Below are 18,428 nucleotides of genomic sequence, written 5' to 3' on the forward strand. Positions count from 1 at the left end.
GTTGGAAAACCAGGAAGTGTCCTAATATATGTAGTGTGAATTTTAACTGTATATCTGTTGATTTGATCATTTAAAACCCAACAAATAACCTTTATTAAATTGATTGGCTTTTGCTATATTCTCTCAAATATATGCGATTTGTTTTGATACTTAACATTCAGACTTTTTTTAGTGTTCAAATACTTGTTTAGGCTGCTGTACGAGGTTTTGCTGTCGTTTTCACCACATGGAAAATGGCTAACCATTTCAGTGGCAGATCTTGACTGATTTTGCTTTGAGGAAATGTCAAGGGCTGGTTGTATAGCATGAGTCAATGGTTTGATTCATCATCGGTAACTTTTCACAGACTGTGGTCAAGCCCGTATTGATTATTATTTGCTAGTAGACTTGTGCTCATTGTCATTTGATTCTTTGTGCATGTAAATCTGAATTTAATTTGTGTATAGCTTTATCTTGCATGTGTTTGAATGATCTTTTGCAATTCTGTGTGCAACTGTGTGTGAAACTCTGAACCACAGTAGAATTCAAACATAATCAAATATGCTTATTTTCACAGTTACAGCCTGGAAGGACTTGCAGCAGAGAAGGAAGGACGGAAAAGCCTTAACCAGTGCATGAGGGAGGCCAGCCAGGAACCAAACTGTTCGTCAAAGCTGGACAGAGAAGAGAGAGGCACACCTGCATCTCGGACAGTCAGGTGAAGTATTATTTATAAATGGATAGATCCAGCACTGAAATCTGTTGAACCTTGAACCATTTAAACTATATTGCACTGGAAGACGTTGCAAACGCCTATACGTAAATGCACCTGTCACCACACATCACTGAAATCATAACACAAAAGCTCATAACAAAACTATATTATAGTTGAACCTTGAACCATTTAAACTATATTGATTTTTTTATTTTAAAATTGCATTATTTGTATATCATGATGTCATTAAAATTAATATATTATTTTAATTTATAGTTTTAGAAGGTTTATTTTAAACTATTTAAACTAAATTTGTAGATTCAAAAAAAATATTTTAATGTTATAATTTCATTGATATTAAAGCGATAGAGACTATTTTCACTAAGTGAAAATAGCATATTTGCTTAGCGGTAGATGCTATTTACACTAAGTATTTTTTTTGGTGATATGCTATTAGCTAGATTCTATTTATACTAGAATAGCAGGATGTTCTGCTAATTACTTGTTGCAAATAGTGACAATTATCTGCACCTCAGCATTGTAATACATTATAAAACAGTATGCAATAATAACTTATTGATTTATTTCAAATAAATATATTGATTTAATTCAAAAGAGTAAATGGATGCCACCTTATTGGGACAAAAGCACTAGACCTACCCGAACACTACCCGATACTTTATTTTCAACTTTTTGATTATCTCCTTAATTTTTATTTAAAAAAAAAAATGCTTTTCTGATGTGATTTGAAATTTGAAAAGGGAGAAAAAAGTTTGACGTAAGGCAGATTCGAACCCGGGTCGGTCGCGTCAAAAGGAATGACACATGCTTTATCATCTAGGCTACTGAATCTGACATCTGATGACCGTCTTTTGTAATGTTGACTAGCCCAATCACACGTTGGTGGGTGAAGCTGGTGTCTCTGCCAACAAGGCGACCCATGGGGAAGTCGTGGCCTAGTGGTTAGAGATTTTGACTCCTAACCCTAAGGTTGTGGGTTCGAGTCTCGGGCCGGCAATACCACGACTGAGGTTGCCCTTGAGCAAGGCACCGAACCCCCAACTGCTCCCCAGGCACCGCAGCATAAATGGCTGCCCACTGCTCCAGTTTTTTTCGTTCACGGTGTGTGTGTGTTCACTGCTGTGTGTGTGCACTTTGGATGGGTTAAATGCAGAGCACAAATTCTGAGTATGGGTCACCATACTTGGCTGTATGTCACGTCACTTTCACTTTTTATTTGCGCTTAGTGTAAATAAACACTATTTTTATTTATTCCCAACAGTTCACAGACATTGCAAAAAGCCTATACTGTATGCACCTGTCACCACACATCAGCTGAAGTGTATATCAACAAAGTAACAAAATCTATTAAAGCTAACTATATAACTTGAACCATTTAAACTATATTGAATTTTTTTATTTTAAAATTGTATTATTTGTATATCACAATGTCATTAAAATTTATATATTATTTTAATTTATAGTTTTAGTAGGTTTATTTTAAACCATTTAAACTAAATTTGTAGATTTAAAAAAAATATATTTTAATGTTATAATTTCATTGATATTAAAGCGATAGAGACTATTTTCACTAAGTGAAAATAGCATATTTGCTTAGCGGTAGATGCTATTTACACTAAGTATTTTTTTTGGTGATATGCGGGGTGATGCTATTAGCTAGATTCTATTTATACTAGAATAGCAGGATGTTCTGCTAATTACTTGTTGCAAATAGTGACAATTATCTGCACCTCAGCAGCACCCCCAGCACCCCCACTTTCCGCACCTATGAACACACCTGATTTAGATAATCAGCCCGTTAGAAGTGAGCTCCGTGTATGAACTGTGTTCCCATTGACATGGTCCCTAAACAGTGTTGATTGCTCCCTACTCCCTGAGCAGGGGAAATCTGTTGAAGTTTACCTCACTTCGAAACATTCATTCATGGATTTGCGCTGCGCAACATCTTAAAACAACAACAATTACATCATATACCTCTGTAAAAAAAAAAAACAAAAAAAAACAACACCCACAACACTAAAATGAAAAAAAAACTTCCCCTCGGAATTGGAATCATGGCGGAATCATGGCACTTACATTTGAATAGAACCAACGTCTGAAGCCATAAGAGAAACATACAAAATGTGCAGAGCAGACGGGAGCGAGGACTGGAATTGAGAACCACTGCTCTACACTGCTCAAATCCTTTACATATGTAAACGTACTTACAGACTGTGAGTCAGAACAGCCGGCATTGTAGTCTTCTCTCCCAGGATCAGGAAACAGTCCTCCATAAAATGTGCTGCACACATCTGAATATTTGGGTTGAACTGTTCTGTTACAGTGTTGTAAATACAACTTAACCACTGATTTCTAGTTGTGTCCTCTTTTGGAAGGCCAATCAAAGTATTTTCACTTTCACAACGAAACAGCATCTCCACGTCATGTTGACGGTGGCAACAGCATGAATCAAAGTTATGCCTTCTTTCTTTGCGTGAACATTTGGGTGCCGTAATGCATTTCTAGCAACTTTAGGGATCTTATCTATTCACGAACTTAATGCTAACACCACAAATAAAAATTAAACAAACCCTTATTATGTTTTTTTTCCAGAAAAATATAATTTTACCTTTTAATTGTTTTGTAAGTATATTATTCAAACCATTTAAATTAACAATATATTCTATATTATTTTATTTTTAATTTTTTCAGTATTTTATCATATAATTTTTTTATTTGTATGTATTTATTGTGGTTATTTTTATGACTATTAAAAATATTTTTTGTTTAACATTGTTTTATAACAACACTGTTTAAATATTTAATTCACCCAAAAAGACAACAATTTTTAATACTTTTGAATCTCTTTTGCATCCAAGGAGCACAAAAACACCATAAATGACTGTATGACATGTATGTTAGTCATGTGATAATGACAGCTGGAAAGATTATATTATTTATTGACAGTCTTTCTTTCTGCCAAAGAAAGAAGGCTAAAAACACTTCAATGTGTTGTAATAGGCTGAATCAGATATAAGAGTTGCATCTGCAGTAGTAGTTTTAATTTCATTGCATTTAATTACCTAAACTGGTTTGTCATGTTTGCTGCTTTCAGAAGTCCATCCACTCTGGACAAAGATGTGTCCCACATTCACAATCCTTTCTCACCAAGTCTGTCTCCATGTTGGCCATCAGTCACAAAGACCTAGATGGTGAGTTTAAACACCTCTTTAATTTTCACTCCTTTGTCTCATTGTGCCACTCTGAGCTCTGCAGCACTGCTCTATGTCCTGTGCAAATGCAAACAATATTTGAGAAGTTTCAAAAGTGCTTTTAGATCAGATGTTGCAGAGTTCAGAGGATTTATTTTTGTTTTCCTCTGCTGGTCTCTTTTCAGTGCTCTTGTGGTAAGATAAGTAGTGGAAATATTCGGTCATATATAACCACACACTGACCACTCACTTCCTGTCAGTCATATCTAACACCCGATTTCTCGTCCTGGGATCTGTATACTACAAAAATGTCCTGTATCGACTGGGGTTGTTGGTATTCTTCAACTCGTCAGATGTGGACCTCCTGTGGTTCCCTTTCACTGTGGTGTCACTTTAAGGGAGTGGACATTTACTGTCAGTTTATTAGCACCCAGTTTTATTATAATGCCTGCTTTGATCTTTTTTGCTCATGTGATCATGGAATCCTCCAGCGATCGGACGGCCGCGACCCAAGCGACGAATCTCCTTCTCCTTCAGCATCTCGCCCATGCTCCCCAAATCTAAAAATCTCTTTTCTATTGGCTCTTCATCCAGTGATGAGGAGGAGGCAGTCAGTAAGTAGAAGAATATCCCACAATGCCTGGCGTGGCCCCTGTCCGACCCCTACTTGAAGTGTGTCCCCCTACCTCCCTTGTGTTACTAAATTATTGATCAGACCGGCTCATTGAAATAATTTCTAAAGTACCTATTCAATAATTGTACTTATTATTTTTTTTATTTAATATATTTTATAGAGTTTTATGACAAAGTTAAGAATGATTGATCTGCATCCTATTATTTTATCTAGTTGGATTTATCTAATTTATGGGTTAATACAAAATTATAGAAAATTAATACTAAATGACTGAAGTACCAAAATAATGCAACAGTTTTTTAAAATTCTCTATGCAATAACTCAATGGACTTGTATGCATGTAATCTTTCTGAGAAAGTTAAGACTAGTTGAATTAATAAGTTTATAATAGCTTCCTAAATCATAATACATTTGGTTTAATGGCACAGATATTTCAAAGTACATTGCACCCTTGAGTGCTGAGGTTTGTTATAGCTGCAGTAACACAATAGCACTTAAGTATGTACAGCAGAAGTGTGTGTTTGTAATGTTTTGATTAAAATTATTCTCAGCTCTTCATCTGACAGAAAAATTGTATTTTACACATAGCTTTGTTCAAGTCATTCCTGTGGGTTATTGGACGAATGGATAGCTGGTCTCCCAAATGAGACATTGCCACAGCTGTATAGTTTCCTTCCACTGGCTCCATCTCTTTCCATGTCTTTCAGAGTCATTCAGATCCACATAAACACTTTTCATATCACTGCTTATAGATTATAGATTTCACAGCTGCTTAGAGTTCCTTGTGAAAAGAAATGCCTAGATAGTGTAAAAAAAAAAGTGTGTGTGTGTATATATATATGTGTGTGTGTGTGTGTGTGTGTGTGTGTGTGTGTGTGTGTGTATATATTTGTATATTTGTATGCAATGTTAATATACTTTCTCCTATTCAAGCTTATTAAATTATACTGCCCCTAGAGGCTAAATACAGTAACTATCCCAACAATGGAACTTAGAAAAATGTTTTACAATTTGTTGAATTTTATTGATTTAATATAATTGTTCACACTTTTTTTTTTCTTTAACTGAATACATATCTAAGCCAAACTCATCTGTCACAGGTATCATAAAAATGTTGTACAAACACAGCATAGTCATTAATTAATTAATTAATAATAAGCCTGTTTCTCCAGTCCTTGCAAAACATTATCAATCGTTTCATCTTTCACAGTTAAGCTTTTGTGGTTGCAGTACAATGCCTAAGTTTTTTTTTGTTTTTTTTTTAAAGCTTTTTTTTTAAGCTTTTTTTGAGTTTTGTACAAATGTGGCATTTTGCTTTTGTTCTCTGCAGGGCTGTGCCTTAGAGTCTGTTCATGCCATAAAACTTCTTGTGTCAGAAGGCTCATGGAAAAGTGTATAATAATGCCATTTGTTGTTCTGTGGTCTCGTTTATGTTGTTTAGTTTGTCATAGTCCTGTCTCCACAGTACTTAATCAATGGTTTTTCTCTCGTTTCAGGACTGGGCTCATTCACAGCCACATCAGGATCTTTAGAGAACTGGTACGACCCCTGCATCACATGTTTGAACTGGCTACATACTAACATGTTAATTTCCAGATTTTATGCTTCATCCCAATTCACCTCACCTACTTTTACTGTGCCCTAAAAGTAGGTACTCTATTTGTGAAGAAATGTTACGTACTTTTGAGTGTGTAGCAGAATAATAAGCAAGCTGTTCTTGTTGTTGTTGTTTATTGTCATTCCGCTACATGTGTGAACATACAGTGGAACGAAATGCCATGCCTCACAGTACCACGGTGTTACATAAATACAGACATACAACAATGAAGTAAAACCTTTACACAACTAACCTACTGTCAGATTTTGACTATTAATATACTATACATAAATGTTTACCTATACATAAGCTAAAAAATACAGAATATATAAATGCTTCACATGATACTATACCTATACACAACTAACCTACTGACAGATTTTGACTTTAAATACTATATATAAATGTTTACCTATAAATAAACTAAAAGAAACTAAATACAAACTATACAAATGCTACACATAAACACTGTACCTATACACAACTAACCTACTGACAGATTTTTAATATGAATATACTATATATAAATGTTTACCTATACATAGACTGAACGGGGAAAAAAATTATATATAGACTGTACGAATGCTTCACATAATACTGTACATGTGCAAAGAGAAATATCGTAAGTCAAGCAGCTGGCTGGGGAACAGTGCAAGATGATTAGTAGTGCACAAGCATGTAAACATATTTGAGTCTTTGTGTGATTATGTGAACACAGCAGTGTGTGTGAAAAGTGTCTAGTGTGCTTTGGGACATACTACTTCATCATAATTACATCTTTAAAGGCCCGCTGTTGCTTAGTGTGATATGCATCCTGTGACTGTTTAAACTGGCCTGTCAATCATCTTGTCACAGTTAACATCATCCATATTTATTTTCAGTTAATTTCCTGGAGAGAAATGAAGTAGCACGGTGATCTGCCATTTGCGGGTCTTTTGTGCCGAGAACTGACCTCATGTGTTTCCATTATAATGCATTTAAAAGTTAATGACCAAACATATCTTTATAAAAGTTCAAAATGTTATTGCAGATGAAATAGAATGTGGATAATATTAAATTATTATTTTTTTTACATCAGGTTATATATTGAATATTAATCACTCAAACCCCTTTCTCTACTTAACTGTTGGTCTAGCATATATTCCATTTGTAGTAGGTTTTTTTTTTACACTTTTTATTTGTGTTTGTAATTCTAATCAAAACCTCATCCAATGCATAATGGGTCATGGGCTATATTAGCCATTAGAGTGTGCAATTAATTGCACTTTGAATTTTCTCCGGAAATAGTAAACCACCCGGGTACCTTTGGGACGCTCATTCCAACAAATTGGGAGATACTAATTCTAATTTTGAATACTGTTTAGGATGGATAGTATTATGCAAATTGGGATGCAGCACCAGTTTTACATTTTCCCATTTATCTTCTTTTGACTCATTCAGTATATCAGAGGAGGACCCCGGGCCATTGCGGAGTGACAGTGAAGGCAAAGTTGGAGGAACGAAAGTGAGCAGGACATTCAGTTACCTCAAGAGCAAAATGAGCAAGAAGAACAAGGTTGGTAAATAATGAAACAATTTAGATTAGGATTTCATATTTCTAATTTAATCTTTAAATATATAGATATATATATATATATATATATCTAGATATATATATATATATATATGTATGTATGTATGTATGTATTTAATTAAGTACTTAATGTATGAAGGAATTAATATGTATATATATATATATATATTATATATGTATGTATATGTGTGTTTGTGTTTCAGCTGTAGTCGAACTAAGATTCTTCCGATCAAAAACCAATACATTTCCTTCACGTGGGCCTATCTGAAGCATCTCAAACCTTATTAGTGGAAGCAAATGTAATCGTTTTTGTTTGTCCCATATCATGCTGAGCTAGTGGTGTTCTTTGATGCAGCAGCATGCAGAGGTTTTCTCGCTGTGGTTCCTGTAGATGATGAGGTCGCTGATGGTGTGAAAGCTCTCCGCTCCTCTGCACTATCTGTTGCGCAGGCAACTCTCTGTGTACTGTCTGTCGTACAAGGGCTCGCAGTAGGGAAGTTCAACAGGATGTTGAATCAAGCTGTGGTCTCTCTATGGCTCTGTTTAACACCCGCTCACACTAAAGCTTTAGAGCATATGCAGTTCTGTGAAAACAAATGCATGTTAAAATCTATGACTTCACAATTTCAGAGAACCTTTTTAATGTTCACATGAATCAGCTGGGCCACCATATATGGTTTATATCCTCAAATGTGGTTATTTAGGAATTCATACACATTATTTTACCTCAGAAACCCACATACCTTAATTTTCCACATCCTTTTTTTTTTAAATATTGTGCATGGAATAGTGTCATATTGACTGTCATATTGACATTAACTAGGCCAGTGATGAAGACAGATCTTAATTGTTTAATGTAACAAGGTCACTCCGGGTTTGAATTAACTGCAGTGTCAATTAGAATTTGATTTATATTGAATTGGCTAAATGACAGAATGCAAACAAAAAGCTGCCTTTTTTACTAAGGGAGGGTCCATGGTAAAAGGAAGTGCACTGTATCTTTAAGCTGAGCCCCAAAGTGAAAGACGACAGAAAGAAACTGCAGTCACTTCCTCTGGCTGGCTCGTCTGCTTTCCGTCATGGGAACTTGTGTGTTTGTTTAGACAGACTCTCAACCTCATCTGCCGTACCTTCAGGCCAGTGCGCTCACTGGCTACCTTGCATCTGAGATGTCTACTCTCTGTCGTAGGTTTTTACCGCAGGGTCGCTCACTGAAGATCAAGAATACTGGTGGTCTGGTTGAGGTAGGATTGTGATACCAAAGAGAAGATGTTCGGGGTTTTTTCGTCATGTATAGTTAAAAGATTTTTTTTTTTTTTTTTGATGTTCTGATGTGTTAGTGATTATGATTTTTAGAGGTTTGTTGTGCAATGTGTTAATTTATTGCCTTGGCAACTTATTTAAACTTTTTTTGTGCTTCCAGAGAGCATTGTTTCACTTCAGTTGAGAATTGCGTAAATTAGTTGAATCACTTGTGTTGTTCAAATAGTTTTTCTTTATTCTTGATTTTTCTATACATTTAAGGCATGTTTAAACTCTTTGAGAATGCACTTTGGCCCTCTTCCTTCTTAAACCATTAGTAGCCAAATAATTTTCTCCTGGTGCTATTATATTAAGCCACCCATCCATAATCACTGGAATACTAGTTCATTAAATGTGCAGCAACATTTTAATTATTATTAGCAGGTATTGGATATTAAGAATTAATCAGACAATCCTTTTAGTTGAATTCTGCCAATGATTTTTTGTTGTGGTTTTCATATTGTGGTTTGCACGTGGTCGCAATCTTGGTATGTGACAGTTGGAGCAGATCAGACATGGTTTTGTAATCAGGGTGGTCTGTGAAAATGGCCATAATCTGCAGTTTCTGCATGGCTCCACTAGAGCTATCTTTTCTCAAACACATTGTAATGGAGTGAGCATACTGTGATTTTAACACTTCACGTAAGGTGTTAAAGAAACAAGGAAAAGGGATTTGGAATGTATTTGATGGATGGAAGGCTTCATGGATGGGTAGATTGTTGGATGATAGGTAGTTGGGTGGATAGATGGATGGTTGGATTGATGGGTAGATATTTTTATAGATCGGTAAATGGAGGGTTAGGGGATTGGTAGATGGGTAGATTGATGGAAGATGGGTAGATGGATGGATAGGTAGATGGGTAGATTATGGAAGGATGGATGGATGGGTACGTAGGTGAAAGTTGGTAGATAGGCCTAAATTTACAGATAGGTATATGGCTGGATAGATGTGATATGATATACAGGATGGATGGATGGATGTGGATGATTAGGGAGAGATGATGTTGAGAACATGCAGATGTTGAAAATGTGATATTGAGGATAGATAGATGTTGAGAATGTATGAAAGTGTTTCATCTCTGCAGCTGAAAATGAATGATGAATATGAATGGAAGTATTGATTGTGCAGCTGATGAGGCTTCTCCTGTGATGGATGCAGCAATGCTCTGCTGACACTGTGAGTTTTATGATGGATGTGCTCCGCTCCCATTTAATCTCTCATCTGGGCCAGGACCTCGCTGTAACTGAGTCTAATGCACAGCTCGCACTGTCTGAAAGCACTGTACATCACACATCTATCCTCTGATTTATTCATTCACATTTTGGCTTGTATTTTGCAGGAGAAGGAGAAAGACAAGAATAAGGAGCGCGAGCGAGATGCCAAAGACAAGGAGAGGAGAACCTCAAATGGGCATCTCTTCACTGCAATCATGACAGTACCCACAATCCCCTGCCATCAGTGCAACAAACCCATCAACACTAGAGAAGCTTTCCTCTGCACCAGTAAGAGCACATTACTTATTATAGAGTACAGAACTCTATTCTACTCTCTATAATCTTCTTTACTATTCTGTACTATATTCTCTACTCTATTGTGCTTTACTCTTAATTATTTTAAACTCTTTTCAGATCTGTTCTCCACATTCTGCTCATCTGTTTTTTTAATTGTCTTTACTTTTCTTTTTCTATTCTTTTTATATTCTGCTCTCTTCTACTCTTTACTGTTCTATACTTTGTATTCTAACTTTTTTCTAAACTTTATTCTTTACTCTTCTCCTCTCTGTGTGCAATTTGTTATGATATTAATAGCAAAATATATACGCTACTTCTGTTTGATTCAAATATTTTTGGATTGGTATCAGTTGTGTATTTATTCAATTAAACACAAGTTTGTAAAATACTGCTCTATTCTATTCTGTGCAGTCATTCCGCTTGCTTCTTTTGTTTTGCCATAGGCTGGTGTCTTTTTTTGGCACTTCCTCCTTTACTGTCATCTGCAGTGCAGTCATGCACAGAGTTTAATTTACTGCTGCGAAAGTGTTTTTTGCAGAAGCTTGCTTCGCAAGAGATTCACACAGGAAGTTGATTAAATCAATTTTATTCCATAGAGAAAATGCCTACAGATTGTTTCTGGAAATAAAGAAGCTATTTTAATTAGCTAGTCAGCGACAGCCTCTAGGATAGTATTTGTGATTTAAAGCTGCGTATGAGCAGGTTTCTGGAGAGACACCGTTTTGCACAATTAGTGTGGAGAATTGGGTTAATATGCATCTCAGAGTATGCAGAGTCTTAAGGAAAGCAAGAAAAAAAATCAAGGAGTAATCATGGCTATCTGCCCAGTCAGGACTTACACAGTGTTTCATCACTCTGTGGCTCCACCCGCACACAGCTGGCAGGGCTCAGTGCTGTACTGAGGAACATCCTGTCAGCGCACCGATACTGCTATTGCTGTCTCTGCTTATTGTTCTCAGAGGATGTGCTGGTAGACTCATCACCGTTTCCATTCGTTTCCCAAAAGTGACTGATGCTCCAGACACACACACGTCTTGTGTGATAACGTTGTTGTTGTTGTTATTATTTAAAAATGTAATGCTCTGTAAAACTAATAAATACACTACTGTTTTTGCTGCATTCATTTGATCAGAAATACAATAAAACAGCAATATCGTGAAATATTAATATGATTTTAAAATTTACTTTTTACCTGTGCCGTCAAAGCTAAGTTTTCATCATCATTACTCCAGTCTTCAGTGTCACAGGAACTTTCAGAAATCATTCTAATATGCTGATTTGAACTATTCATCAAAGAATGCTGAAACCAGAAAAACAGCACTTATTTTATCACTTTTTTTTTTTTTTTTTTTTTTTTTGCAGAATAAAAATGTGAATAAAAACATTTTTTTTTAAATTAAATGAATTAAAATAAACATCTTATTGACCCCAAAGATTTGAATGGTAGTTATGAAGGACCAAACCTGCAGAAAAAAAATAAATAAATACATAAAAAAAAATTACAAACAAACAAATAAATAAATAATTTAATAGTAATAATAGGAAATAAACAAATAAATGATTTGATAAAACAAATACAATTAATTTGTATTATTCCTTAATTTCTATTATCTTTTTTCTTTATTTTGTGTATTTATTTTTTTTATTTATTTTTATTTACTTATTCTTTCATTTATTGTTATATTTATGCATTTATTCATTTTTATATTTATTTAGTCCTTTTCTTATTTATTTATTAATTTATTTCTTTTTACTTTTCCATGTGGAACATGGAAATGAGGGAGGCGGTCCTTCCAATAACTCTAGCGCATCATTGGTTAAAAGCTCACTTATATAAGCTTCAATAGTCAGCTCTAACTAAACGAGAGAAATTTATATAAGAGTTTATACGAGATGAGGCAGATCAACTGGAGAGTTATTTTTATCGATTCTCATTATGATGTTAAATTATTTTATAGCGACCACAATTTTCCAGAAATAGAGGCACAAAGCTGAATCCAGCTACTTGTGTGATCCTTCCTCACACAGCATTGTCATCAAGCCCAGAATCATTACGTTGTCAGATTCTAGGTTGAAGACACCCAGTGGATGGAAGGTTTCCACACTAATGGCAGTTTATTTTGCAATCACAAAGAAAATCTTGACTCTGCAACAGGTGAAATGATCGGGGTTGTTTCCCAACCAACCAACGGCTTCTATGAAGAACAAAACAGTCCAGTTGAGTAGACCGTAGAGACCTTTGGTGCAATTGGTTTATGATAAACTTAGGCTTGCAATGCTTTTGGAAGTCAGTATTTTCTTTGTGATTACAAAATAAACAAGCCTTAGAAACCTTCACTGGGTGTATCTAGATGCATCATCAACCTAGAAACTCATCGGAGATGTTGATGGTTTCCGGATTAATGAAAAAACTGAGGATAAGTAGCAGAATTCAGTCGCTATAAAATAATTTGACATCATAATATGAATCAGGGAAAATATGAGCTCTTTAAATTTTATTGCAAATGAATTGTTTGTTTTATCAAATCATTTATTCCTTTATTTATTTTCCTGTTGTTACATTTATTTATTAATTTTTTTGCAGGTTTGGTCTTCTATATGTTGAGTAGTGTATGTTGAGTTCCTTGTAAAATGGGGTTTGCTGGGAAGTTGTGAACTTGCAGGGAAATTTTCACCTTCAAACATGAAGGTTGTTTAAGGTCTAGCAGCCCTTGATACCATCATGCACACGATCTGAGATTGTTGTGCGTGGTTTTGTTTTTGTAAAGCTTTCTTTTGGGTGTGTCTAACTATGCTGTAATTTTGTGGTCATGAGGTGCAAAGTACGCCGACAGAGAAAGGCAAAAGCACCATCTGAGCAGGTATGTTTTCACTGAGAATTAGCATTAAAGTTAGCGGTTTTGGTTATTATATTGACAGCAAATCTGCATAACATCAAATTGGATGTACATTTGAAATATCGCTTATGACATACGTTTATAAATAAAATGTCTGAATTTTAATTTCAACCCATCTATTTTTTCAGTGTAACTTCTGAAATTCACAATTTTAGCTTGTTTTCATTGAGAAAACAAATAGAAACACTGAGTTGGCACATATACATGAAATCTTAAAATGTTCAAGACTAGTAATGATTCAACCAAAGTGTTTGTATTTAAGTTTGTGGTAAACATCAGCTGTGTAGCAGAGGTGGAGTCAGGCAGGAAAAGGCTAATCTCACTCTCTCCTACACAAACGGAGAAGCAGGAAACGGCACAGTGTTTGTTCAGTGCTGCTTTTCTTCTAGATTTCTATTTTGTTTGCTGCTGTTTTTTCCAGCTTCAGGTTTATTCTATCTGCTTTTGGATGAGAACAAGTGGAATATCACGCTAAACTGATGGATAAAGGCCTGTGCATTTTTTACTGACCCTACGGTTTGATTGTTTTTTTTAGATTGCAATGCACAAGTCCACAAAGGCTGCAGAGAGAGTCTTCCTGTTTGTGCCAAGGTCAAAATGAAGGTAATCCACTGTCTTTTATACTGGTTCTCATATGACTGTCATAAACGGTACTTTAGCGCATTTCATGTTTCTTGCTAATTATTGTCAGTTTTATGACCAGAACTGTAGTAATAATTTGAGTAAAAGGAAAGTTTACCCCAAATTGAAGATTCTGTTAGTATTTACATTTTTTCAAACCTGTTTGCTGCAATTGAACTCCTCTTTTAATATCATAATATGGATCTATAAAGATTAAAGACTCCATTCAAATATTTCTTTCAGCAGCAGACTGTTCCAGATTCTGCCTCGATGCCTGGTGTCACGCTTAGAAGTAAAAGTAAAGTCCTCATAGAATCATGTATTTCTTCATGTTTTATGTATTTTTGCTTTATTTCAAAAATCTGACCATGTAAACTTGTTAATATGTTTAGCCCTCCCAGCACGGGATCGTCCGTGGTCCACCATCTCTGTTACCGATGATCAACCCGCTCCTCTCGCCCCTCCTCGGAAAAGCCCCAGCAGTATCATGTCTTTCAACAGCAACCCGCTGTCCAAGAGCATGTCCATTAATAACATCGCAGGGTCAGTGCCAATGCTAGCTGAGAACATACAGATTTAATATTGTAATTGCTCTTAAAATCACAGTTTTGCACCATTGCATGTCTTTTAGTTTATTATTTACTGTTGCATTTAATTCAAACAGATGAGAATTGTGCTCTTGATATTTTGATTTTGAAGTCACTGTTTTATAAAATCATTAAGGTATTAAACCACAGAGTATATAACAGATCTTCTGCTCTTTGCACATTCAGACAAATGGAAGACCCTCCTCTAAAGAATCTGAAGTTTCTGTCCCAGTCGACCGACTCTCTTCACAAGACCAGTAAAGTCAGCGAGTCCACAGAATCTCTTACCGATGAGGGTACGTCTCTTCATCTCGTAATTGAAGCATTACCAACAAAATACAAGTCCAAACATGTTATAAAGATTTTATTAATTATTTACAGTGTGGCTATTCATTATAATGAAATTATGAAATCGTTTGCAATTGTAAATATATTATTATTACTGTTTTCAACATTGCAACTTTGCCATCACAGGAATGAAGTAGTTTCAATGAAAAGGCTATTTTAAATTGCAATAGTATTTTACAGTTTAACTGTTTTTACTGTATTTTTATCAAATAAATGCAGCCATGTTAAGCATAATAGTCTTCTTCCAAAACATTACAAAAATTTTACCACAGGTAATGTAGATGATTTTTACGATCAATTGGCATTCACTGTATATAAACAGAAATAAGTGTACATAGTCTAGAAAACAGCATCATTTTAATTGGTTTATGTGGACGGCAGGTACAGAGATGATGGATAGTCAGCTGATGGGAGAATTTGAAGCTGATGCCAAAGAGCTGGAAGCAGATTCTTGGATCTTTACGGTGGACAAGAAATTCCTGAAACAGCTTAAAAAGGATGTTATCAAGAGGCAAGATGTCATTTACGGTAAGAGTCACACCAGACATTCCAAAGAAGCTTCTGCTTTCATTTTTAGACTTTGTGAAAAAAGTATTGAAACTGTTTAGTGAGGTCATTGACACACTTGTAGGGTCATGTGATAAAGCTCCTGCCTTCTTTCATTATTAGAACTCATCCAGACCGAAATGCACCACGTGAGGACCTTGAAGATTATGGCTGATGTTTACAGTAAAGGGCTACTGAGAGAGGTTCAACTGGAGGTTCAGACTGTGGAGAAGATGTTCCCCATGTTAGATGACGTTCTGGACTTGCACACACAGTTCTTCTCACAGCTGCTCGAAAGGAAGAAAGAGTCGGGGAGCCAGGAAGAAGGTTTTGTCATCCGAAAGATTGGGGACGTGCTGGTCTCTCAGGTAAGTTCAGGTTAAACTTGTAATGGAACATCGACAGAATGCCTCTGGACCTGTAGAAATGCATTGCTTTGTAATGTCTGGAGCATTTATTATGAGTAAAATAAAATGTTTCCACTATTTATTCCTTCCTAGTTCTCAGGTTCCAGTGCCGAGAGAATGAAGAAGGTCTATGGGAAGTTCTGCAGCAGACACAATGAAGCTGTGAACTTCTACAAGGAGTTTCAAACCAAAGACAAACGTTTTCAAGCTTTCGTCAAGGTAGCCATCTCAAATTATTTTGCCTTCACAAATTTCACACAGTAAAAAATGTTAGTTTGTAAAAGAAACCTAGAGGGTTTATTTTTTTCCTCGTTTTGTTTCCTGCTCAAGACTCTAAAATGGAACCAGTCCCATGTTTCACATCTGTTTCTGTTTTCCAGAAAAAGATGAGCAGCTCTGTTGTCCGACGGCTAAGCATTCCTGAGTGTATATTGTTAGTCACACAACGAATAACAAAGTATCCCGTTTTACTACAGAGAATACTGCAGCACACGAAAGGTACAACTAGTTACTATTCTAGTCAGGTTATGCCTTGAATTTATCTGTGGTGCTCCAGGTAATATTCTGAAGTATTTCATGACAGAAAATGAGGAAGACTATGCAGATGTAACCCAAGGTCTGAAGTTGGTGAAGGAGGTGATTGCCGCCGTGGACAATAAAGTAAATGAGCATGAGAAGAAAAAGAGGCTAAAGGAAGTGTACAGCCGGACAGACAGCAAGTCCATCATGAGGATGAAAAGCGGGCAGATGTTTGCCAGAGAGGATCTGTTACGTGGGCAGAAGTTAATTCACGATGGACCGCTACAGCTCAAGAACTCAGCGGGCAGACTCAAGGGTGAGAACAAGTGCAATGGGTTCATTGGTGAATGAATATATCAACAGATAAAAAAATCTAAGAACCCCTAATCAATCGCATAACAGCAACAACATAATAAAACCCACTCAGAACACCTTAGCAACAGCATAGCACCAGTCTGGCAATCATCTGCAACACCCTAGTAACCATGTGACAACATGGGGAAAAAAACTCTCAGAACTCACAGAATACCTTAACAACCTTATAGCAACCGCATAGTAACACACTGACAACCACATAACAAAAATTATGTGTAAAAGTCACTCAGAATACCTTAACCTAATAGGAAATGCATAGCAACCACCTGCAACACCCTAGCAACTACATAACAACATGTAAAAAAGACATTCAGAACACATTCCCAACTGCATAGCAACACCCTACCAACCACATGAAAACAATGTGTAAAAAACACTCAGAACACCTTAATAACCTTATAGCAACTGCATAGCAACACCCTAGCAACCATGTAACAACAACATGCAAAAAAGACTCTCAGAATACATTCACTACCGCATAGCAACACCCTACCAACCACTTAAAAACAATGTGTAAAAAACACTCAGCACACCTTAATAACCTTATAGCAACTGCATAGCAACACCCTGGTGACCACGTAACAACAAACCACTCACAACACCTTGGCACTCGCATATCAAAGGCAACACGCCTAAAAAACTACTGAAGTGAGTGACATGACATACAGCCAAGTATGGTGACCCATACTCAGAATTCGTGCTCTGCATTTAACCAATCCAAAGTGCACACACACAGCAGTGAACACACACACACCGTGAACACACACCCGGAGCAGTGGGCAGCCATTTATGCTGCGGTGCCTGGGGAGCAGTTGGGGGTTTGGTGCCTTGCTCAAGGGCACCTCAGTCGTGGTATTGCCGGCCTGAGACTCGAACCCACAACCTTAGGGTTAGGAGTCAAACTCTCTAACCATTAGGCCACGACTTCCCCAATAAATGTATGCATTTAACAGACGCTTTTATCCAAAGCGACTAACGCGATGCTCTACCACTGAGCCACAGAAACACTATAAAGAACACCATGAACACCTTACCAACCACACAGCAACATCCAAGCCCTCACTAGCCACATCAGAGCAATCACTTAACAGCAACAACATGCTAAACATTATTCAGAACATCCTTACCCACAAGAAGCCACCCTAGCAACCACCCACACCACTTTAGCAACAGTTAAACAAAAACAAGATGCTAAACAGATTAGCATCTGCAGAACAACGCCATGGAAGCCACCCACAACACCTTAAAATTGTGGTGCGAGGTTTGCCTCTGACATGGATGAACAGCGTTAACATTTCGCTGACAGAACGAAGTATACACCCATACTAACACAAACAGGGCCTGTATTTTAATCTGTCTGATGTGTTCTTCTCCAGATGTCCAGGCTCTGCTGCTGAGGGATGTGATTGTGTTCCTACAGGAGAAAGATCAGAAGTACATATTCGCATCCTTGGTATGTTTATCATTACAGCTCTAACTATGATTCCCAGAACAGTGTTCCTCAATAATACATGTTTACACCATCTTGTTTGGATTCTGGAATCTAGTATTGTGTCATGTCTCTGGCACTCTATCAGTCTTTGAACCTTTCTAATCGTGTGACC

The 18,428-nt window shown here is 36.4% G+C and overlaps 1 protein-coding gene across 1 annotated transcript in view; it reads left to right on the forward strand.

The window, feature by feature from the left end:
- Positions 1-18,428, forward strand: part of LOC109084237 (A-kinase anchor protein 13-like) — a 97,905-nt gene that overhangs the window by 68,961 nt on the left and 10,516 nt on the right. Inside the window, exons 14-29 of the mRNA XM_042715912.1 lie at positions 557-692; positions 3,810-3,906; positions 4,398-4,520; positions 6,037-6,079; positions 7,578-7,692; positions 10,353-10,515; positions 13,957-14,024; positions 14,286-14,340; positions 14,435-14,585; positions 14,816-14,925; positions 15,359-15,505; positions 15,647-15,891; positions 16,024-16,149; positions 16,311-16,428; positions 16,514-16,765; positions 18,201-18,277. Of these exons, the coding sequence (XP_042571846.1) occupies positions 557-692; positions 3,810-3,906; positions 4,398-4,520; positions 6,037-6,079; positions 7,578-7,692; positions 10,353-10,515; positions 13,957-14,024; positions 14,286-14,340; positions 14,435-14,585; positions 14,816-14,925; positions 15,359-15,505; positions 15,647-15,891; positions 16,024-16,149; positions 16,311-16,428; positions 16,514-16,765; positions 18,201-18,277 (2,026 nt within the window). The remainder of the gene's footprint in view (positions 1-556; positions 693-3,809; positions 3,907-4,397; positions 4,521-6,036; positions 6,080-7,577; positions 7,693-10,352; positions 10,516-13,956; positions 14,025-14,285; positions 14,341-14,434; positions 14,586-14,815; positions 14,926-15,358; positions 15,506-15,646; positions 15,892-16,023; positions 16,150-16,310; positions 16,429-16,513; positions 16,766-18,200; positions 18,278-18,428) is intronic.

This window comes from Cyprinus carpio, chromosome A25 (genome assembly GCF_018340385.1).
Source record: "Cyprinus carpio isolate SPL01 chromosome A25, ASM1834038v1, whole genome shotgun sequence".
Lineage (NCBI taxonomy): Eukaryota > Metazoa > Chordata > Actinopteri > Cypriniformes > Cyprinidae > Cyprinus > Cyprinus carpio.